This window comes from Ictidomys tridecemlineatus, chromosome 4 (genome assembly GCF_052094955.1).
Source record: "Ictidomys tridecemlineatus isolate mIctTri1 chromosome 4, mIctTri1.hap1, whole genome shotgun sequence".
Taxonomy (NCBI): Eukaryota; Metazoa; Chordata; class Mammalia; order Rodentia; family Sciuridae; genus Ictidomys; species Ictidomys tridecemlineatus.
The window spans coordinates 52,428,100-52,453,536 of NC_135480.1; the positions used below are offsets into that span (position 1 = coordinate 52,428,100).

Consider the following 25,437-nt stretch of genomic DNA (forward strand, 5'->3'; position numbering starts at 1 on the left):
CCAAACATACCAAATGTTGTGTCATTTCTACTGCAATAGGAGTAACTTCTTCACTATATTCACAGATCATTTTCTGAATTACATTGGTAAGATCATCATTTTCTGTTTCTCTTATAATATGAAGAAGGGCCTGCATTACAGGTCTGATAAATGGTGTGATGTATTCTTTAGCTGTAAGAGAAAAAAAAAAAAAACCCTTCTTTTGTAAAGCAATTATATCTTTTAGAATCCTGACACAACATGTAAAAAAGAGTACTTTCACATAAAAAGGAAGTATAATATGACTGGGGATATATCTCAGTGTTTGAGTCCTTGCCCAGCATGGTGCAGGGTTCAATCTGGAGCACCACAAAAGAAGAAAGAAGAAAAAAAAGTGTTAACTTCCTAAGAATAAGAATTGTACAATTAGGCAAAAAGAAATTCGGTATTTTTCACATGCAAATCCTTTACCTTTTTCTTGATTGCTAATCAACACTTGAAGTGCAATGGCGGCTTCCACTTTTACAGGCATTTCCCTATCATCAATCAGACATCTTCTTGTCAGCTCTAAGGCGGTTTGGAGATTCTGATCACTTTTGAACTTCACCTCACAAAAATAGTGAAGTACCCAGCAAGCCTTTTTAAAAAAAGCACAATGATTATAAATATCATACACCAAATTCCCCTAAGCTAATCTCTTTTTAGAGTTCAATGTATGGGAATTTGGAGGCTGGCCAGTGGTAGATATGTCCAAAGAGACAACACTAGACCAGTACTATGATCCCAAGTTACTCTTTGGCTACAATACATTTGTGTGGATAGCAAGATCTGAATGCAAAACACAGACAGACATTGCTACCAGACACAGATGAAAACCATGCACACATTATAGCAGCCATTTAAAGATTTACATTAAACAGACATCCTACATGAAACATAGCTTTTGAAGTAAAACATTCAAAACTTTTAAGTGTAAAAACCCACAGTCATTTATTACAGGATATACATATAAAAAATATTACAGCTTGGAAACATACCCTTGCTCTCATGTAGCCTAGGTCACTGCTGAAGAGAGGGAATACGTGATTCTGCAACATGTATTCCATCTGGTCCTTATAAATCTTTTTCTGTAAATATAAACAATTATTTGGATATAGTTCCAAATACCATCATTTCGATTTCCAAGTAGATAGAACATTGACTATTAATGTCATAACATACATTTACTTTAATCCTCTGACCCCTTGAAACCAAAGCCCCAATACATTCTTATATGTTTAAAATCACCTCATTAGAAAGTAATTAGAAGTCTGGGAGTGTAGTTCAATGGTTAGAGTACTTTCCTAGCATGTGCTGTGCTGGGTCCTGGATTCAATTCCTAGCACCACAAAAAATAAAAATTTCAATATGATTACTGAGGCCTACCTTGCCCAACCCAAGGTTTAAAAACAAAATGGCAAACAAGCTATTAGACCAAATTTTTATAAAAATGGTGTTTAATGACAACAAAGTTAACTTTACTTCTTACTTTTTTCTCATGAAACTTTTCTAACGAAACAACCTCTCTGTATAGTATCTAACTGAACATATATAGCTAGAGAAATATCCTGCTCTCAAACTATAAACTAGATATCGTTTTTTCTGAGCAAAGAGTGGTGGCACACACCTGTAATCCCAGCAATTTAAGAGGCTAAGGCAGGAGGATCACAAGTTCAAGGCTAGTCTCAGCAATTTTTTGAGGCCTAAGAAACTTAGCAAGACCCTGTCTCAAAAAATAAAAAGGGCTCGGGATGTATCTCAGTGGTAAAGCATCCTAAGTTCAATCCTCAGTAGCTGCACCACCACCAAAAAAAGAAAGATACTTTCATAAATCTAAAATTCAATATTTCCCAAATGGTTAACAATGGTTTTAGAAGAATTCCTTGAACTGCACATCAAATGAACATTAAAGATTCAGTGGGAAAACTTGCAAATGGATGTTTCATGTTTGCAAATTGTCCTAAAGATGCATAAATTTTAGAAGAAAAACATTCTTTAACAACTATCCTGCAATATGTACAGAACAAAACTCAACCTGATGTAGTTGCCACACCAGTAATCCCAGCAATTCAGGAGGGTGAGGCAAGAAGACTGCAAGTTCTAGCCTGGATAACTGAGTGAAACCCAGTCTCAAACAAAATAGAAAGGGCTGGGGACACAGCCAGTAGTAAAGCATCCCTGGGTTCAAACCCCAGTATGCCAGTAGCTAGTGGGTATATGGGCACAAAACCTCATCTGAAAACAAATATCTTCAACACAAGCAAGGAGAGAAAATGTAGATAAATTGGATATTGTATCAAAATCCTATTGAAACATTAAAGGACATCACGAAGGGAGATAGATGTGGTGGCCCAGACATATTAACCAAAATCTAAACTCTATCTATAAACCATAATTCTGTTTTTGTATCTCAGTTGATCATGAAAGCTAATAGAGCATTTACATAGGCAAAAATAAATAAGCAAGCAAGCAAGCGTCTAGTATTTAAGATCTCTAACTAATCAATAGTAAAAAACAAATGACCTGGACTCGGGTAATGGCTCAATCGTAGAGCACTTGCATGAGACACTGGGTTCAATCCTCAACACATTAAAAAAAAAAAAAAAACACAAAAACCCTAAACAAAATAAAGGTACTGTGTTCATGTAAAACTAAAAATATTTTTTTAAAAAATGATCCAATTAAAAGGGAGAGAGAGGGTTGGGGCTGAGGCTCAGTGGTAGAGCGCTACATAGCACGTGTTGAGGCCCTGGGTTCGATCTTCAGTATCATATAAAAATAAATAAAGGTGTTTAAAACGATGTAAAAACAAACAAACAAACAAATAAACAAATAAATAAATAAATAAATAAATAAATAAATAAATAAATAAATAAATAAATGGGAAGAGGGAAATATGATTTGAATAGACATTTCTCCAGACAAATGGCCAATAAAGATTCTCATACTGGGCTGGGGACGTGGCTCAAGCAGTAATGCGTTCACCTGGCATGTACAGGCCGCTGGGTTTGATCCTAAGCACCACATAAAATAAAATAAAGATGTTGTGTCCACCAAAAACTGACAAATAATATTAAAATTAAAAAATTCTCTCTGTTTAAAAAAGAAAAAAAATATTCTCAAACTATTAGCCGTCAGGAACATGGAAATCAAAACCATGATGAGATGTCATTTCCCGTTAACTAAAATGGCATAATAAAAAAGAATATAAGTACTGGTAAGAATGTGGAAAAATGAAAACCTTCATACAGTGCTGGTAGAAACATAAAATGATATACCCACTTTGGAAAAGAATCCTGTGGTTTCTCAACTATGACCACCAATTTAAACTCCTAGGTACATACCCCAAAGAAATAAAAACCTGTATCCCCATAGAAAATTGTACACAAATATTCATAGCATTTTTCATAATATTCAAAAGTGAAAACAAAGCAAATGTTCACCAACTGATGAATGAACAAATGAAATGCAAAATTTCAACAAAATGTACCAACAAAAAGAACTGACAAATGCTACATTATGAACCCTGCATATATACAAAATGAAAGAAAACTCTCCAAAGACCATACATTACACCTCCATTATATGACATATCCAGAACAAATCCAGACGCAATTGTACACAAAGAGAAGCATAGGGCTAGGAGGTTTGGGATGAAATGGGGAAAGACTGCTAATGTCCACATGGTTTCTTTTGGGATTAATGAAAATGTTTGAAATTATCCAGGGGTAATGATTGTATAATTCTCTGAATATAACTAAAAACCACTGAACTGTATACTTTAAACAGGCAAACTGCACCATATGTTTACTGTACCTCAATAAACATGTTAATTTAAATGAACTACCTACATAAGACACACATTCAAAAAAAAAAATACCTTCAGAAGTATTTCAGCTAAAGAGCCAATCATATGTAAGGCTCCATCTTTTTTTCGAGGATCAGCATTTGGTTCTGTAAGAATTTGGTAACAAAATCCCATAGTCTTCTGTAGTACCTAGATTGAGAGATAAGTAATACTTTACTCCAATGCTCTTTAAAAATACACTTAACAAATGACTAACATGTCTGGCATTTGTAACTGAGTATATCTGAACAGATTTTAGGTACTGTAGCAAAAGTTATCTGCAAATTAAATAACTTACTTCTTTCCTCTTACTACAGGCTGTAAACAAAAGTGTTTGGGCAGCAGTGGTAGGAGAAATGAAATCTTCAAATACATCTGGAAAACAAATTTAAAATTACAATAGAAAACAATAATTTTAATTTCATCAAAAAACATTTTCAGGGATGGGGTTGTACCTCAGTGGTAGAGCGCTTGCCTAGAATGTGTTAGGCACTAGGTTCAAATCTCAGTACCACACTAAATAAATAAATAAAGGTCCATTGACAACTAAAAAAATTTCTTTTTAAATTTAATAATAAGTAATTTATAGGTTATGCCGTGTAAAAAGGGCATTTAAAATTTTCTATATCTGATATAAAGTAAATAAGAAAATTAATCTTAATCTTTTTAAACAAATTAAATGGTAACACATCTAATTCTCCTAAAAAATTCTTTCACACAAAACACTATAGGAATGTTCAAAATAGGGTTGGCAAAAGTACAGAGTATTCTGGTAGGAAAAAGGACAAAAACTCAACATTAGCCAAATTATAATTCTTTAGTTTTATGCAGGAAGTACTCCAGGTTTACTCCAGGTTACTCCAGGTTTCAGTATGCATCTTTTTAATTCCCTCACATATTATGACTGACATTGGATCTAAAAGCACAGGCTAGACACTTAGTGTTAAGGAGTAATCTTGACTATCTAACAGTTTTGGCATGTGTCAGAAGCACATGCAATCCTCATAACTAAATAATTTAACACCTACAATTTATGTCTCCTAAAAATAAAAATTATCATGTTATAATTAATGAATCATCTTAAGAAGGGATAAACTGTTGTTTGATAGAACCAAAGATAAGGCTATAACATCACTTTGGTTTGCTACAGATAATCACTTTAACTTTTACTATGACATATTGTTTCTAAAAATTAAAATTCCTCACCAAATTTCATGCGTATATATTCATAAGGGTCTTCTTGCCAAAGTTCCTCATCAGCATCTGTATAGCACATCAATGGAAAAATAACATCTTGGATAATGCCCTGCAAATTAAAAATTAAGAAAAGTAATAGCCTTTAGCTTTCAAATTTCAACTGACAAATCTCCTTTAAGTACTAAAAGAAATAACTGTGTGTGTGTGTGTTTATTTTGGTACCAGGGACTGAACCCAGGGGCACTTAACCACTGACTCACATCCCCAATGCTTTTCAATTTTTTGTTTTGAGACAGGGTCTTGCTAAATTGCTTAGGGCCTCACTTATTTGCTGAGGCTGGCCTCAAACAAATCCTCCTGTCTCAAACTCCAGACAGGATGGGATTATGAGTGTGTGCCAAATATGACATGAATTTTATTTTCTTGTACTGGGGATTGAACCCAGGAGTACTTTACCACTGAGCCATATCCCCAGTCCTTTCTTGATTTTGAAATAGGATTTTACTAATTGCCAAGACTGCCCTTAAAGTTAGGATCCTTCTGCCTTTGCCTTCCTGAGATTACATGCATGCACCACAACACTTGGTGTGTTTTAAAGTTTAATACAAACTTTACTAATGCACTTCCAGATCAACTAAAAGTTTTTACCTTTTCTGTAAGAAGTGATTATAAAATAAGACATGCATATATAGGTACACATTAAGTATTCTGAAGGAATTCAATTTAAAATTTTAAGTCTCTGAAATCCTGCAGCTGTAAAAACAAATAAACAAATAAATTACTTATAGTAGGTCAGCCAATTATCCTGGAAAACAATCTCTCCTTTTACTAATATACAATCAAAATAATCAACAGAACTACAATAGGAAAAAAAATTAAAAAACACAAATTTTCAAACTTTGTGGAAATTAATGTTACTTCTATTATATTTACGAAAAGCACTGCAGGTACAAAAATATTACTTGTATATGAGGCTTCAGGTTCTTCCAGGTAAGGGCATGGGAAACTCCTTGGTTTATATAATTTAATGTCTGTTGTAAAACTCGAGGAGCCATGTATTGCTTCTCCTTGTACTGATATAACACCTTCAATAAAACCTTTGGGAGGGAAAAAAAGTTCCATTAAAAACTGAAGTTCAAATAAAAATTAACCACTTATGAAATAAAATAATCTGACATTATTTCTTTACCTTTGCATTTCTGGGGATTGAACCACGGGCCTCACACATACTAGACAAGTGTTCTAGCACTAAGCAACATCTCCAGCCCAATATGACATTTACCTTAATGGCCAGATCATCATTAAAACTAACAACCAAATTCATTTAATAAGTAGTAATTTTTGAAATTATGTGAAGAAACACATTTACTCCCAAGGCATTTATTTCATAAACAAATTTAAGTGAAAATATATCAAAGGCCTAGTTTCTGATTCAGTATACAATGAAAAACATATGCTGCCTATTGAATTACCACAATATTCTGGGATAGCCCTGTCTTATTGAGCATCTTCTAGGAAAACCTACCAAACCACTCACCTATTTAACTGTGGTCAAGAGTTCTAACTCTAATTGATATTTCACAACATCAATTTTCATTATGATTCAGACTTCTGTGAATCCTAAGAAGATTCTCATCAGAGGACCCAAGAAATTAAAGCTATTTCATAATAACGCCAAAATGCTATATGCCCTTCTTTTTAAACTGGGCTGACATTTGCATCAATCAACTAAAGTTCCTTGATACCTAAAAGAATCAAGGAAGTAGCACTAAACCACATACATGTAGAACAAGTTTTCCTTAAGAATGTCTCTGATGAACCAGAAAAAATTATAATTACTAAATTATTAAATGAGAAAGTACACATAGAGGTCACCTGCCATATTACAAAGTACAAAGGTAGGAAGAAAAGCTATTTGAGACTGAAAGGCAAACTAAAATAATTACTCATTGCATGAAAGACAATTTTATGATAGAAAGAACTAAAAAACAAATTACGGTTATTAGACTTGTGCATATGGCAGAATTTTCCCTAAAATAAAATAATCCTGTCACTTGAAAGAAATAATTGACAACATGTTACCGTTTAAATTTCAGTTTTCAAGCAAAAATTAGAATTCTAGGCATCCTGGATTCACCACCATTAGCTTGAGAGCTTTCCAACAGAAAGGATATGTATGCTAAGACTAGTGGTGATATAAACAAGCATGGTTTCTTTTGAAATTGTACAGTGAGGTGATTACATTTGCAAAGCCTGCACTAACTCAATGAATAAACACTTTTCAAATGCCAAGTCCAAGATGTTATAAAATCGTGTGTAAATAAGAGACTCAGACTGCAATATACACCAAAATATTTTAATGGAAAATATTCACTGTTAAAAAGTTTTTGTTATTATTGTTTTGGGTCCTGAGGATTAAACTCAGGGTGCTTTATCACTGAGTTCTGTCTAAGTACTGAGACAGGGTCTCACTAAGTTGCCTCACTGAGACTAGCTCTGATCTTGTGATCCTTCTCTCAGCCTGAGATTATATAAGTGTACCACCACACCCAGCCACTTTAGAAACTCCATATTGCAATGAACTTGGAAGAAATGTGTAGTCAAATTTTGGTGAGATTTTTTTAAATTTCCATAATTATCTGAAGTCTATTACACTTCCATTTTTCAGCTTCATACCCATGAGGCCAATATTTTGTTTTTAATGTCAACCATAGTGAATTAACACAGACTGAATACAGAAGCAGGTAAATATCTAGGTCCTTTCTATTAAAAATTTTATGAAAAACAAATGTGTAAGAGACAATAAGTCCTCTTTCTAAAACATTTTCATTTTGGAAAATAGCTATTTTTTACTGAAGACAAATTTTTTATATTAAAATGTAATAATGGATGTTGTTGGATCTTGCCCAGACTGGTCTTGAATTTCTGGGCTCAAGTGATCTTTTTGCCTTTTCTTTCCAAGTCACAGGAACCATAGGTGTGTGCCATCATGCCCCACTTATCTATTCAATTTTGTTTTCAATTATAATGATAGATATCGGTAAGTAACCTTGTAAATGAACGCTCCTGAGTAATGTTTTAAAGATCAGAAAGAAGTCCTCAGACCAAAAAACTGTTTGAGAATTGCTATAGGGTTCAAACATGCAGCCTTCAGATGGAAAGAAAACTAGAAATAAGCAAGACAGAAATTAACTTTAAAGTAAAATATTTCTACTTAGGAAAACTTATCTGAGACTTACTTGTTGGACACCAACAGCAAATGCTTTCAGAAATACTTCGGCAAATTCATTATATTCCTTGGAAACATTGCCAGGACTTCCATATCTAACAAAACATTAACATGCCCATTATTTCTTTATAATCCTTTAAATCTGCACTTATAAAAACAAAAGCTTTAAAAAATAAACTGAAATCACCAAATCAGAGAAAAGATTACCTTTCAAAAAGTCTTGCTAAAATATGTAAAGCCCACTTCTTACATTTCCACCACGGTAACTCAGGTCTATCATCTTCTTCAACTTGAAGAGTTTCCTTTAAAGAAACATTTATTTAATGTTAATAAAAGATAATACTATCTATAAGGAAAAGCTTGTGCATGTGCTTCTAATGCTGGCCTTTTGCAATAGATCAGACTTGAGAAAGCACTGACCCCTATTTTAATCTAAAGGCTTTTAAAAACTCTTATAGACAATTAAAATCAACAATTTTAGCCATGATCTTAATCATATAAAGTCAAGCCAATGAAAATAGTACCTTTTTTAAAAATTTGTTTTAGTTGTCAATGGACTTATTTTATTTACTTATATGTGGTGTTGAGAATCAAACCCAGTGACTTGAACATGCTAGGCAAGTGCTCTACCACTAAGCTACAACCCCAGCCCAGACAATAGTATCTTAATCAAAACCAGAACAGCAGGGCTCAGTAGTGCACACCTGGAATTGCAGCTTCTCTGGAGGCTGAGGCAGGAAGATTGCAAGTTCAAAGCCAGCCTCAGTAAAAAGTGAGGCGCTAAGCAGTTCAGTGAGACCCTGTCTCTAAATAAAATACCAACGGGGGTTGGGATGTGGCTCAGTGGTCAAATGACCTTGAGTTCAATCCCCAGTACCCTCCCATTCCCTGCCCCGCCAAAAAAAAAAAAAAAAAAAAAAAAATCAGAATAGTTCATAATGGGAAGGACATAAGAGACTCCATTTCCAAAATCTAGTTTTGGATATCAGTATAGATAAACAATGTTTTATGTATTAGAATATTCACAATACTATTCATAAAAGCAAAAAAGTGTAAAGAACCTAAATATTTACTAATAAGGTAATGTTTAATCACATCACTTTCATAAGACTACTATTCTACCATTCAAATAATGAGCTGTTACACTGATCTAATAGAAAAATAAGAATTAAAACAGAAGAAGCTGTCATATATTGCCAGAGAGTACAATGCTACAACTACTTTGAAAGTCATTTTGGAAATTAGTAAAAAAAGTCTCAAACATGTTCATTTTGGTTCTATCTAAAATACTTATATGTGAAAACCATCCTGATTATCTATCAACATGAGAAAATATCATAAACTGAGGTATATCTACATAAAGGGATAATATTTTACAGCAAATAAACAATCTCCTTTAAAATATGAATGAATCTCATTAATATATTAAGCAAAAGAAGAAACATAAGATTACTTGTATATCAAGAAATATACAGGGCTGGGGATATGGCTCAGTGGTAGAATGCTTGCCTACCATGCATGAGGCACTAGGTTCAATCCTCAGCACCACATAAAAACAAAGATACTGTGTCCTCCTAAAACTAAAAAAATAAATATTTTAGGGCTGTGGGCTGTGGCACAGTGGTAGAGCACTCGCCTACCATGCATGAGGCACTAGGTTCGATCCTCAGCACCACATAAATGTAAAATAAAGATATTGTGTCCACCTAAAACTAAAAAGAAATAAATATTTTTTAAAAAAGAAATATACAAGACAGAAGCTGGGGTTGTGGCTCAGCGTTAGAGCGCTCATCTAGCACGTGAAAGGCCCTGAGGTCAATCCTCAGCACCAAATAAAAATAAATAAAATAAAAGTATTGTATTCAATTACTTCTAAAAAAAAATAAAAAGAGAAAAGAAATATACAAGGCAAAAATCAATAACAGATGATAAGAACCAGGCATGAACAAACATTCTAGGGTGACTGTTATACTGATCATACAACTTAAATAACCCACTTAAATTATTTACTTATAATCTGGTGAATGTTACTGAATATAAATTATACCACAAAAAGGTGTAAAATATATAAGACATTTTAGTTATATTTTGTACCAATTAAAAATACACACCAACCTGATTTCCTATAGAGGGGGAAAAATATTTTGTCTTCTGCACGGATTCAAATCTTTTTGAATATAATAGCAGAAGCCTCTAATCCCAGCAACTTAAGAGGCTAATGCAGGAGGACTGCAAGTTCAAGGCTAGCCTCAGCAACTGATTGAGGCCTTAAAAACTCAGTGAAACTCTATCTCAAAATGAAAAAAACAAAACATATGTAGCTCAGTAGTGGAGTGCCTCTGGGTTCAAAGCCCAGTACTGGGAGGAGTGGGAGGACTACCACACACACATATAAAAATTTAAATAAGGACTGGGAATATAGCTCAGTGGAAAAGTGTCTGCTTAGCTTGGCTGTGACCCTGGGTTCAATCCCAGTACAGGGGAAAAAATAAGTAAACTGCAAAATAAGAACCTAGTCTTCTTTAGGCAATTATTAAACATTCCACTGACTAAGAAGTTACATGACTGTCCCATACTTAAGTTTAATATAAAAGCCAGAAGGATTATTTTGAGGACCAAATAAGCAAATTATATAATAGAACCTAAAACATACTAATTGTTCAGGAGGAACTTGTATTTACAAGTTGTATTTACTTTCTATGATACTAGATTATACAGTTGAGTGAAACTGGCCAAATCATATTGTTACATTATATACATGTATGAATATGTGGCAACAAATCCCACCACTATGTGTAGTTATAATACACCAATAAAAAATGTGGAAAATAGGGCTGGGGATGTGGCTCAAGCGGTAGCACGCTCGCCTGGCATGCATGCGACCCAGGTTCAATCCTCAGCACCACATACAAACAAAAGATGTTGTGTCCACCGAAAACTAAAAAAAATAAATATTAAAAAATTATCTCTCTCTCACTCTCTCTTTAAAAAAAATGTGGAAAATAAAAATTAGATTATATAAAAATATTATGGTAATTTTAAAACTTATGATAAAATGTAAAATGTAACAACTCTGTACCAAAACCCACTATGTTATACATGGTAAATGGATATATTTTATGTCATAAATTATAATTTTTTAAAAATAATGTAAGTACAATGTCTTGCCAACTTGTGAATCAGGTTTTCCCTCTGTCCACAGATGTTTGACAAATTACTGGGCTAAAATCCAACCATAAAGATGAGGGGACGGGTGGAACGCAGTACTAAACTATACCTCTATCTCTTTTAAAAATTCTTTATTTTAAAATAGGATGTCAACTAAATTGTTGAGGCTGGCCTCAAACTTGTCATACTACTGTCTCAGCCTCCCAAGTCACTGTGATTATAGGCTTGCATCACCACACCCAGCTAACCCTAAATTCATCTAGTTAAGAAGAGAGAAGTTGGGCTGGGATATAGCTCAGTAATAAACTGTTTGCCAAGAATGTTCAAACCCCAGTACCATAAACAACAGAGAAATTAAGAAACAGAAAAATTAGGATAAAATAAGCAAATACACACAAGCACTTAACCAATAGTATATGAAATAATCTTTCACAACTTACTTAGTATACATATAAACAAAAGAAATCCATGTATCTAGAAAAAAACTGCATCATGAATTACAGAAGTTCATAAAGAATGTTACAGGAACTATCAGTGAAAATCCAAGAGATTATTAAATATTTATGTTTTGTAATAAAATAACACATAGAAACTTACATTAGGAACATCCCTGTTCACAACGGTCTTCAAAATTTCTATCCATTCTGTCAGGTTCTGTTGGTTTATCAGCTCAAGTGGCAGTGTATACTAAATAAAAATCAGGAATTAATATTTTTAAATCTTACTAAAGAAAATTCTACTATTCCACTTCCATTTACCCTTCACACAATACCATGTAAAAGTATTTCCTTGTTTAACGGAAGGGGGGCTACCAGGGATTGAACTCAGGGGCACTCAACCACTGAGTCACATCCCCAATCCTTTTTTGTATTTTATTTATAGTCAGGATCTCAATGAGTTGCTTAGCACCTCACTATTGCTGAGATTGGCTATGAACTCATGATCCTCCTGCCTCAGCCGCCTGAGCTGCTGAGATTACTGGCATGGGCCACCATACCCTGCTTATAAGAGTATTTCATTCAATCAACGTATTCCTGTTAGTACATAAGGAAATTTCTTTGATTATTTATCTATAATGGAAAACATTGGCAGTGACCATGGACATCCTTGTCTTGTTCCAACTTCCTGGGATTAAGTCTTATATTCATATATAAGTATATTTACTGTAAATTTCTAGTAAATACCTTTTATCAAGTTAAGGAAATTTCTATTTTATAATTCAAACAGTTTTTTATTTTTGTTTCTTTTTAAAGCAGGAATTGTTATTTAATTTTATCAAGTGCTTTTCTCTGGGATCCCCAAAGATAATTACAGGTCTCTCTCTTAATGAGGTAATCGCAAAAATTAATTTCTTATTGCTCATTCATTCTTCCATCCCTGGTATACATCCTTTCAGTAGGCTGATAAAATAAATATCCTATTTAGGATTTTAAGGCATCTATTTTCACAAGTGAGACATTTTGATATAAGGATGTGCTAGGCTAAGAGAATGAGTTGGGAGGATAACATACTTATTTTGTCCTATACTCTGATAATTTTCAAGGGTTATTTTAATCTAAAATTGTGATCATACCAGCTAGGAAAATATGAAAAGTCTACAGCTATATTCCATTCAAGTGGCATTTAACTAAAGAATTAGGTAAGGAAGATCCAGACTGGGAGATGATTAGAATATCTTTAAAGACCTAGAAAGCCAAGTGTGGTGGTATATGCCCATAATCCCAGCTATTCGGGAAAAACAGGAGGATCACAATTTTGAGGCCAGCCCCTGAGACTCAGAAATACCCTATCTAAAAAATAAAAAATAAAAAGAACTAGGATTTAGTTCAATCCCACAGTACCACAAAAACACAAAACAAAAATCAACTACATCTTAGGAGAGGTATAATCACAAGTCTTAAGATTTTTAATAATGGTATGACTTGAACCTGATAAGATGCAACAACATGACACAAAAAAGCAGAACTTGAATTTTAAGAATCTATTTTAAAAGTAATTACATTCCACTGACAATACAAATTCAACCAATACCATAGTGGGTTATTTTGTATTCAAGGAAGATTAAGAACAATATTATACAAAAGATACTTTTTTAACTGTAATCAAGTCATATGTTTTAGACTCATGAATTATTTTTGTTGTTGTTTTTAAGATGGAGTCTTGCTATGTTCTCCAGGGTGGTCTCAAAACTCCTGGGCTTGAAGCTTCGTCTTCCCACCTCAGCATCTAGAGTGCTGGGATTGCAGGCATGCATCCACACCAAGTTGGCCTCAAATTTTTATTCTTCTTTTTAAAAATATATTTAGTTTTAAGTTGTAGGTGAACACAATACATCTATTTATTTATTTGTCTGTTTATTTTTAATGTGGTGCTGACAATTGAACCCAGTGCCTCACGTGTGCTAGGCAAACGAACTACTAATGAGCCCCATCCCCAGGCCAGGACTCAAATTTGTTTAAGTGAGAATGGTGGTGCTCTCTATATTCCCAGCTACTTAGACGGCTAAGGAAAAAGGATGACTTTAACCCATGAGTTCAAAACCAATGTAGACAGCAGAGCAAGACTTTATGACCTTGGGAAAAAAAAAAAAAAAAACAAAGACTACTTTTGTAGTGCTGAACACTTTTAAGAGAACTTGAGATTGTTTATGTATGCTGCGAATTAGGCTATATCCTTTTAATTCTGGCAAATATTATCTTACTAGCAAATCATCCATTGAATCATTATTTATATACTAATATTCTTCAAAATTTTTTAAAATTATTTTTTATTTTATTTATTTTTATGTGGTGCTAAGGATTGAACCCAGTGCCTCACACGTCAAGCAAGCACCTTGAGTGACTGAGTTACAGGCCCAGCCCAAAATTCTTTAATTTTTAATGTGGTAAGTATAGACTGACTTTATATTATAAAATCTACTTTATACAAATTACCTGAACAAGAGCATAGAAGATCTTGAATATCTGTTTCTGGATGAGGACAGATTGATCAGATTGATCAGAAAGAAGCTGGATAAAGCGATCCTTTAGAACTGGTAAGAAATGCTGCATTGCTGCTACCAATGGACTCCGCTCTTCTGGTTTCTTGTACCTGTGGATAGGAATACAAACTAATTCTGTAAGAATTTATTTCGTCAATTTATATATACATAAAAACTACCTTTTTTTTACACAAATATAAGTAAACGCTTTCTAATCCATCTAGAAAAAGAAAAAACCTATTCTGGAATAAAACCACAAACAAAAGCAACTTGAATAAAACCTCAAAAACAGAATATCTAATATAGACTGAACATTTATAATGAGGTCAATAATATTCAAGTCCCCCATTAGTATTCTCCCTTTTAGAACTGAGAGAAATGAGTCCCTGAAGTTAAATATCTTTTCCAGTATTACACATGGAGGCATAAATCTAACCAAATGAGATCCAAATCACTATATAGTCTCTAAGTGTGAATACTGGTACAAATAAGGAGCTACAACAAACTAACTTATACAGTAGTAGCTGATGAATAAACAAAACCAATTAAATTTTACCATCAGTAAGTTATTCACATTACAAACAAAATTAAGGCAGAAATGGCATGTACAAAACAGAAAATAAATGTCTAAAAAGCATTGTTAAACCAGAAGTTCTACCATCCATGTGGCAATAAAAAGTACTCAACAAACTATATACAATCTTCATTTATCCCATTTGGGGTCAATATTCACATATTTTTTCAGCAGATATATAATATGTTGGGCTACTGGGTGCTACTATGTACCAGTATTATTTAACTAGTATGATGACCTTATTACCTTTCTAAAATCCAAAAAATTCTGAATTCTACTTTGTTCTAGGGATTATGGGTAAACAATTGCTGATCTACTTGGAACATTTCTGTATATATTACTTATCATTTTAACAAAATTTTTTAAAGATCTGTTAGTTTATTTTTTAAAAATCAAATAATCATTTTATAGGTTAGAATTATAGAAATGAAATTCCAGTTTCTATTACTAAGGAGACATCAGGGAAACTAGATTTGTAAAATACAAATTACTGGTTATAGAATTAATAACCAAAGCTTATCTTTTTGGAATACATGATTATTTTAAATTGCTTTAAAACAGTTCTCATCAATGGTCCCAGTTTTATTTGTTTGTACCCTTCTTCTTTTTTTTTTTTTTTTTTTTTTTTTTTTTTAAAGAGAGAGAGAGAGAGAGAGAGAGAGAATTTCAATATTTATTTTTCAGTTTTCAGCGGACACAACATCTTTGTATGTGGTGCTGAGGATCGAACCCGGGAGGCACCCACACCAGGCGAGTGTGCTACTGCTTTGAGCCACATCCCCAGCCCCTGTACCCTTCTTCTCTCAGAGAAAATCTATTTACAAATTAAACATCTGAGCCAGGCTCAGTGGCTCATACTTGTAATCCCAGTAACTCGGGAAGCTGAGGCCCAAGTATCAAGTTCAAGGCCAGTTTCAGAAATTTAGTGGTCGATCCAATCTCAAAAAAAAAAAAAAAAAAAAAATGTCTGGGAGTGTATATAGTTCAGTGATAAATACCACTGGGTTCAAACCCAGTACCAAAAAAAACCCTGAATATCTGAGTACATTTTTTAAAAGTAAATGAAGATTCTTTTTATAATGTATATTCTTTGTTTCTATTCGGATGACATGAGAACCAAGATAAATTTTCAAAGAAATGTTCAGTACTGGGGCTGGGGATGTGGCTCAAGCGGTAGTGCGCTCGCCTGGCATGCGTGCGACCAGGGTGCAATCCTCATACAAACAAAGATGTTGTGTCCGCCAATAACTAAAAAATAAACATTAAAAAATTCTCTCTTTCTCTCTCTCTCTCTTAAAAAAAAAAAAAAAAAAAGAGGAGCTCTTTAAAAACAAAAAAAGAAAAGTTCAGTACTGGGATGTATATAACTCAGTGGTACAGTGCTTTCCTTGCATGTGTGAGACCCTGGATTTGGATCTCCAACAGAGAGAAAGAGACAGAGAGTAAAGAAAAGACAAGAAAGAGGGGAAGGAAGGGAACAAAGAAGGAAAGGCAGGCAGAAAGCTAACAAAGAAAGATCCGGGCTCAGGGTGCATGCCTGTAATCTCAGTGATCCCCACAACTAGGAGACAGACGGACACAGGAAGATTAGAAACTGAGAAAGAAAGCATGGGGCGGGGGTGGGAGGTTAGTGTCTGAGAATGTAGCTCAGTGTTAGAGCTCCCCGAGTTCAATTCCCAGTATCATCAAAAATAAGGTTCACATTAATGCTTGGTAAGGCTATTTACAAAACTGATAACTCAGGGCTAGTGCTGTAGCTCAGTGGTGGAGCACTTGGCTAGCACCTGTAAGGCACTGGATTGAATCCTCAGCACCATAGATAGATAGATAGATGAATAGATAGATAAATAAATAAATAGGATGCTGTATCCATCTACAACTAAAAAACTAACAAAATTGAAAACTCATTTTAAACATTATTTTAACATCCTAAGAAATTATATTCAGCATATATTTAAAAAGGATTACCTATACCTTTGAGTCGATAAAACAGCAACATTTTATGAAAGAAAGCCATTTGTACTCTCTAGTCTGACTACACAAACTACAAATGTCTATAGACAAAATTTTCTTTTAATAAAAGAAAACTATACTATGCAGCACTCTCCACTTATCCATCCCAGATGACTGTGAATACTCACGCCATGTTAGAATTTCTTCTCTGCTACCTCCCCTCACTGTGCTAAATAATGGTCTAGAAGTTGGGAGGTAGTAGAAAACAAATTTTTAAAAAATATTTTTTTAGTTGTTGATAGATCTTTATTATATTTATTTATATGTGATGCTGAGAATCAAACCCAATGCCTCACACATGCCAGGCAAGGGTGGTACCACTAAATGACAGCCCTAGCCCTAGAAAGTAAATTTTAATGCCAAACATATAATTTCCCTCCAAGGCCTGAAAATTCCCAAAAGTGTGAAAATGTGACACTGATACAAGTCTACTATCACTTTTCTGTTCATAAACTATTCAATGCTTCCTCAGTATCTAAAAGATCACATCCAGGGCTGAGGTTTTGGCTCAGTGGTACATCATCTGCCTAGCACGTGCAAGTCCCTGGGTTCAATCTATAGCACCACATAAAAATAAATAAATAAATAATAAAGGTGTTGTGTCAAACTACAATTAAAAAATAAATGTTAAAAAAAATCACATCCATATTTTCTTTTGTCATATAAAACCTTATTTAATATGGTCCCAATTTACTAGTCCAAACTATTATTCCCAATCTTTCATAAGAAACTATGCATATTATTAAGTGATTTCCTTTCTATCCATTTAATACAGTGTCTCATTTCCACCTTTGCATCTTTCTTTGTTCATACTACTCACTTCAGTGTGACATGCCTTCCTCTCAAATGCTCTTTGTGCTCCTTCAAAGACAAGCAACTCCTGAGAATCTATGTTCCTGAAGGCCACCAAATTCAAGTATCTCCATGAATTTTCTTAGAACTGCATCAGTCCACACAGATCCCTTCTGAATACCTGTGTTCCATAAACACTGCCTAAAAAAAACCTGGACTTCTAGTATTGTAGCAGCCTCCTATATTTCCCACTTGAAAATGCCTATCAAATTCCCTCCTGCTAAGATTTTAAAACAGGAGAGACCTGAGCCTCCTCAATGACAACTGACAGCTTATCATTGTTATTCTCTCTGATTTTAGTCACTCACTTACCAGAACTACAACAACTGGCATTCTGACAGAGGTTGGAGCAACAGCTGGAACATTCCTTAGCAGGAAGATGGGCAGCTAGTGGGAACACAAGAAAACACCAGCACCAGTGCTGTAAATGGTATATTTTCTCTACTGCTCAGAACAATAGCAGCAGTTTATCAGCTACTTTGATATGGGAACCAAAAATGGTATTGGAGGCTAACTACAACTCCTAGATTTGGAGGTATCACAAAGGCATCTGTGTAGCTGTTAGGACTGGAAATAAAATCACCATCATAGAATTTAAAAAGCCTTCCTCATAATTTTTCCACATTTTTCAATTGCCTACCAGTTTTACTACTGTTACCATATGCTTAAAGGAAAACCCTTTCAACATTTCGTTTAGCACTGTTAGTGCTATACCTTAACTTACAAGGTTAGGGTTTTTTTCCTGATTCCTAAACCCATATATAAAATGATTCCTTAACCAGAAATATTTCTGATACTAATTACCTTACATGATTTATAATATGCTTAAATATGCAAACAGTGAAATAGCTAAGTATGAATCCCTCAATACACATAGCTTTAAAAGGAGCCAGGTGTGGGAGACACAGACTGTCATCCCAGCTACTCAGAAGGTTGAGGCAGGAGGATCCCAAATTTGAGGCCAACCTAGGCAACTCAGCGAGACTTTATCTTAAAGAATAAAATACAGCTAGGATTTAACTCAGTGGCAGAGTGCTTGCCTAGCATTTACAAGGCCCTATTACCACAAAAAATAAAAAATTTAAAAAAAAAAACTAAATTAAAATTATCATTTAGTTCATTAATTTCATGAGCTATGTCAAATATAATTTTACATTTTCAAATTGGTATGTGAAATTTCAAAACTCTTCCTACTTCTTGAAATTCCATGAGAAAGACACTTACTCATAATTTTTCACCAATTGATAAAGGCAAAGGAGAATTCCTAGCCAACAAGCACTGTTATCAGATTGAAGATAAAAGCCAATCTTGTCCACAATGGCAGTCCAGCGGCTTGGATAATCATGCTTGATGATGTGATGAATGCATGTAGTGAGCTGTACCCTGTAAGTAAAAAATATATATAGTAAAAAGAAAGAAATACTAAAAGATAAAATTTCACTGACTCGTAAAGGGAAAATGGGCTATTCAGACAATACCTAATTTCAAATAATCTACCTGATGTTTGTAAATACATGCAATACAAATAATTTAAAATAATAATTCAAAATAAGTCATTCAGCAAAACCTATCTATTCCTACACCAACTTAAAAGAAACTGAATAATTGTTATGAGTGCAGATTTTTTTAAATCCCGGAAACTAGTAAGTATCATTTAAGAACAACCACACTTGTTATAAATTTTGCAAAATATAAATATATAAGAGCTTTCAGCGGGTATAGCCCATGGTAGAGTGTCTGCTTAGCATGTGGGAGGCCCTAGGTTCACTCCAGGACCTCAGTAAAATAATAAATAGAAAGGAGCTTTCAAATATTGAAAGACTACACAATATAAAGTATATGAGCTGGGTATGGTGACGCACCTATAATCCCAGTGACTTGGGAGGCTGAGGCAGGAGGATCACAATCTGGAGGCTAGCCTCAGCAACATAATGAGACTATGTCTCAAAAAAATAAAAAGGGCTGGGGACGTGGCTCAATAGTTAAGACCCCTTAGTTCAGTCCCCAGTACCAAAATACATACATACATATAGTATATGACAGCATTTCACAGTTTTGTTGTTTTTTATTTGCTTAAATAAAGGAATTAAACCAAGGACAGTCAACCACTAAATTACATCGCCAGCTCTTTTTTGTATTTTATTTAGACAAAGGGTCTGGCTAGGTTGTTGAGGCTGGCTTTTGAACTCAGGACCCTCCTTGCCTCAGCCTCCCAAGCCATTGGTATTACAGGGATACACCACCATACCCGGCCATTTTATCTGACAACAGGATGTTTTCCAAGTTTTACGAATGTAAAATTTAACTGTAGTAAGAAAATTACTCAAAGACACTGTCGTATAAAAACATTTATTTGATAAGTTTTCTGCTATAAAAATGCAGGTTTGCAGGCTGGGGTTATGGCTCAGCGGTAGAGCGCTCGCCTCGCACGTGAAAGGCCCTGGGTTTGATCCTCATCACCACATATAAATAAATAAAGTATTCTAAATAGATACCACCCCCACCAACACCAACACCCCCCACCCCGGGCAAACAAAAGAACCTGAAAATTACATACCTGATAAGCTCAGGAGAGTGAATGATGGCTTCTACAATATTTTCTCGAATGCAGTGTCGATCTTCTTCTGGAATAGTGTAAGGGGATATATCCCCTGGTACTGTTTCTCGATCAGGCCAATACTGTGTTATCATATTTTTCAAATAGATAACACCTAAAATATGGATCAGTTTGATAAAAGAATATTTACTATGAAAGCAATGTTAATGTCCCTTTACAAAGTCCATACCTCAATTATTTCTTCCAAATCATTTTTAGTTACAAACATAAAACAAACAAAAAAATTTGTATTACAAACAAAATACTACAATCAATATCGGTTTTTTGGTTTTTTTTGGTGGTACAAGGGATTGAACTCAAGGGTACTTTACCAATGAGTTATATCCCGAGTAATTGACATTTTATTTTGAGACAGGGTCTCCCTCAAGTTGCCCAGGCTGGCCTCAGCCTCCCAAACAGCAGGAATTATAGGCATATACTACTGTATCCAGCTTTTTTCAATTATGTTAAAAGTTAATAATAAAAAAAAACAAAATTAACTCTCATTTACAGCAATTACTACTCAGTGACAGTAATAACCAACATAATTGAACACTAAATCTAAGAGAACCTGGCAAATAAACACTAGAAGCAAAAAATTTTGGGGGGGGAGGGGATTACTGGGAATTGAATGCTGGGTACCATTGAGCAATGTCCCCAGCCCGTTTAATATTTTATTTTGAGACAGGGTCTCATTAAGTTATTTAGGATCTTGCTGAGTTGCTGAGGCTGGCATTGAAGTTGTTGTCTTCCTGCCTCTGCCTCCTGAGGGGCTGGGATTATGCCACCATGCCCGGCAATAATCAGTTTTCTATAGAATAGTTAAACTAATTTTAACAGTTTTTTAACCAAAAAACCTGAAGACAGAAGTATCTCACACTAAAATAATTTCTAAAACTAATCTCACAAAGGTGATAAAAAATAAATGTATATCATAGAAAAATCATAGTAGTGGGGCTGGGGATGTGGCTCAAGCGGTACCGCGCTCGCCTGGCATGCATGCGGCCCGGGTTCGATCCTCAGCACCACATACAAAGATGTTGTGTCCGCCGAAAACTAAAAATATAAATATTAAAAAATTCTCTCTCTCCTCTCTCTTTAAAAAAAAAAAAGAAAAGAAAAATCATAGTTTATAAAGGTTCTTAAATCTATAAATCCCAAGTGTTTCAATCACACAGCACTTCAAATTCATTTTGGGGGATGGGGTACTGGGGATTAAACTCATGGGCACTGGATGCAGCCACATCCCCAGCCCTATTTTGTATTTTATTTATTTATGTTTTTATTTATTTATTTATTTATTTATTTAAGAGAGAATTTTTTAATATTTATTTTTTAGTTTTCGGCAGACACATCTTTGTATGTGGTGCTGAGGATTGAACCTGGGCTGCACGCATGCCAGGCGAGCGCGCTACCACTTGAGCCACATCCCCAAACCAATTTTGTATTTTATTTAGAGACAGAGTTTCACTGAGTTGCTTAGCACCTCACTTCTGCTAAAGCTGGCTTTGAACTCACAATTTTCCTGTCTTGGCCTCCAGAACCACTAGGATTACAGGTGAGTGCTACCTGTAATTTAAAATCATGTTATTTTATGGGAGAATTTGCTATGTTCAAAAATGACAGATCACAGATGCCATAGTGCATGCCTGCAGCTCCAAGACTTGGGAGGCTCAGGCAAGAGGATAACAAGTTCAAGGCCAGCCTAGAGAACTTAGCAAGATCCTGTCTCAAGACAAAAATGTTTTTAAAAAGGAGTATGGATATAACACTTGCCTAGTATGCACAAAGCCCTGGGTTCAACCCCCTAGTACAGGAGGGAAAAAAAAAAAGATTACAATTTCTTGTCAACTATTATATTACTACCTTTGTACATAGCTATTTGATGAAGTGACCAAACTGATATGGGAAAATTTAGGTGGCTAACAAGGTGGTGGTAGTGGTGTTTTTAACCCAGCCCTTAAGCCAGGGAGGCTAGTGGGGTATGGACCACAAAAGTAGAAGAGACACAGCAAGGGAAACTATTCAAATTTAATTAATTCCTAAATTCTGGTTCTTTGATTAGCAATTCTTTTTTTTTTTTTTTTTTTTTTTTTGAGGTAGTAGTGGGGATTGAAACCAGGGCCTTGGGCAGCACTCTACCAACTGAGCAATTCTTATTGGAAGTCCTGCACACATTGGAACAAGGACAATTGGCATTACTAGCATTTTTTAAAAAATATTTTTTAGTTGCAAATGGATGATACATTTATTTTATTTACTTATATTTATGTGGTGCTGAGGATCGAACTATGCGCCTCATACATGTCGAGTAAGCACTCTACCAATAGTAAGTCTGAAGCCCTGGTTTCAATCCCCAAAATCACCAAAAAAATATCAATCAATCAATCAATCCATCCATCCTTTGAAATTGACACCAAATATCAAGACACTTGCTGTTTATTGAGGGCAATTTGTTTTCAGGAAAATCATGAAGAGCCACCCCAAAATATTTCTGGTATTCAATTTACAAACCTTTTAAACAATATCTTTACAATCAAGAAAATAATTCAGGAAACGTACCTGCCTGTCTTACAGGTAAATCCAGTTGTTCTGACATAGTAATTTGGAGCAGTGTTGAAACAAAATTCAGAGACTTGTGTGCCTACAAACAAATGGGGGAAAAACAAACTTTTTAAAGTTTCTATAAATAAGTATAATTTAAAATAACAGATCCAAAGAACTTTAATACTCTTCCAGTGCTTGGCTTGTACAAAGGACTTTGTCACCTGATCCCAGATTTATTGCCCATCACTCTCCTATACTGAACTTGAACAAATAATGACAAATCCTAAAAAGTTTGTATGTTTGCATCTGTCTGCACTGTCCTTTCCATTTCTCTCAACTAGCATTCTTAACCTACATTGGTAGGAGCAGCTCAAAAACAATATGCTCTGTGATGATATCTACTTCTACTTTTCAGTAATAATTTATTTGTATACATGTTCTGTTAAGTAGCTAGACACATACTAAGTCAATAAAAATGAATAATGAATAGACTGGGATGATTCCGAGGTGCTAATAATGTTTATTTCCTGATCTGGTTGCTGTTTTATATAAGTGTGCTGTTTGTGAAAACTGTATCCTTATAAACACTTTTCTGTACATTTTATATTTCAATGGAAGAGGGAAAAATCAATAGCTTTAACATAATAAAAGTAGAATAAAAACTATATGATCATATTTAAATAAATATATGATAAGCAATGCAACCCACAGAAAAGACTGAAACTAAAACACACCAAAAATGCTAAAACCAGTTATCATTGAGTAATAAGAGCTACTCCTTACACATTTTCTGTTTTCCAAGTTTTATATTACAATACTGAGCATTCAAGTTAAATTACTTCTTGTATGTTTTGCCATTTAATTCCCCTCCATTCTAACAAATCACTACCTATACATGTCATCTCTTTTCAGCCTAAGTTTTAGTATTTTTGTGCAGGTGTTCACATGAAATATACTGATTTTTATTTTAATTTCCTCTTTAAAGACTTTCCCCAAAAACATTCTGCAAACAAATTCTCACAGAGAATTTTATTGTTGAATATAAAAAAAATTTACTCCACATTAACATCTAGAGTGATAATTATATAGTCTGAAAATTATACAGTTACATGTTCTTGGTGCAGGACATTATGCAAGAAGCTGAGATTACAGGACTGAATATTACACCCAAGTTCCATGACCTCATAGAAACATACAGTGTACTGAAGAAATATAAAATAAACAAACAGCTAATGGAAGAAGTAGTAGACACTACAGAAAAACAAGTAGATGAGGCAGGTACTAACCAAAAACAAATAGATGAAAGGCAGGTACTAACCCCTTTCCTTTACTCCAACTAGATCAACACAGTAAATAACTGTCTTTAGAAACCTTTCATCAACGCCATTTATCACACCATTCATTGCTGAGGGCCATTACCAAGTAGGAATGACACATCGAAATTTCCTTGCCAAGCGTACCCCATGCTGCTTAGAGGACATTCGATGGGACATTGCATGCATGCTTTAATAAGGTGACCTTGCTCTAGGACCAAGGCAGATCCCGGTTTAGAGCTGATCAGGTTTGAGGAAGTAACGGGCTCCTTGAGTTTAAGGCGTTGCCAGTTTAAGATAATGGGTTTTAGGGAAGTTAGAGGTTGAAGATTATTGCTGGGATTAGGGTGTTCCTGTTGCTTGTTCCCGTTGAGATTAAAATGGGATTTGGAGAGAGCCTGGTGGAGTAGGTGAATTGTGCGGGAGACGGGAGACGGCAGAACGCGATTGCCCCGGACCTGTGTGGAGGCGGTGTGAGAGCTGGAATAAAGAATTGCTGTTTGAATCTACAAAGTGTGGATGCCTCCTGAATCTTGTGCCAAGCCCAGCATTGGCAATTCATGATCTCTTTCCCTAGGCTTTCTTTGCTGATTTCCCATTCTGTTTAATCTATAAATGCTAGAATTTACCAAGACCCAGTCCTATGCCATCTTTTCCAGTCTCCAGCTGATCTCATCTAATTTCTGTCTTTAAATACTATCTATATAACCAAGCATGGGGTGCACACCAATTAACCCCAGTGGCTCAGAAGGCTGAGGCAGGAGGATCACAAGTTGAATGCCAGCCTCAGCAACTTAGCAAGACCTTATCTCTAAATAAAATATAAAAAGGGCTGGGAATATGGCTTAGTGGTTAAAAATCATTACTGGATTAAATACTTCCATACCAAAAGAAAATGAAAAATTAAAAATAACGCCACGCGCCCGTGTGTGTGTGTGTGTGTGTGTGTGTGTATATATACACATAATTTATATGCTACATACATTATTTCCAACCCAGATCATTACAAAAGACTTATCTATTACACATCCCTATTTCAGTATCTAAAGCATCATTTCTCCCATAAACTTCTATGCTACTGTCTATACTAACTCTCTTAACTT

The 25,437-nt window shown here is 34.6% G+C and overlaps 1 protein-coding gene and 1 non-coding gene across 2 annotated transcripts in view; both read right to left on the reverse strand.

Moving 5' to 3' along the window:
* Positions 1-25,437, reverse strand: part of Ipo7 (importin 7) — a 55,778-nt gene that overhangs the window by 15,159 nt on the left and 15,182 nt on the right. The window contains exons 2-15 of the mRNA XM_005326816.4: positions 23,037-23,118; positions 20,436-20,589; positions 19,103-19,261; positions 14,393-14,549; positions 12,057-12,146; positions 8,499-8,593; positions 8,302-8,386; positions 6,025-6,159; positions 5,072-5,171; positions 4,164-4,240; positions 3,899-4,015; positions 1,017-1,106; positions 451-616; positions 11-171 (exon numbers count right to left, since the gene is read on the reverse strand). Coding sequence (XP_005326873.1) covers positions 11-171; positions 451-616; positions 1,017-1,106; positions 3,899-4,015; positions 4,164-4,240; positions 5,072-5,171; positions 6,025-6,159; positions 8,302-8,386; positions 8,499-8,593; positions 12,057-12,146; positions 14,393-14,549; positions 19,103-19,261; positions 20,436-20,589; positions 23,037-23,118 — 1,668 coding nt within the window. The remainder of the gene's footprint in view (positions 1-10; positions 172-450; positions 617-1,016; positions 1,107-3,898; positions 4,016-4,163; positions 4,241-5,071; positions 5,172-6,024; positions 6,160-8,301; positions 8,387-8,498; positions 8,594-12,056; positions 12,147-14,392; positions 14,550-19,102; positions 19,262-20,435; positions 20,590-23,036; positions 23,119-25,437) is intronic.
* LOC120890157 (small nucleolar RNA SNORA23) lies at positions 689-872 on the reverse strand. Its single transcript, XR_005734405.1, has one exon. It is a non-coding gene; the product is annotated as a small nucleolar RNA SNORA23 (small nucleolar RNA).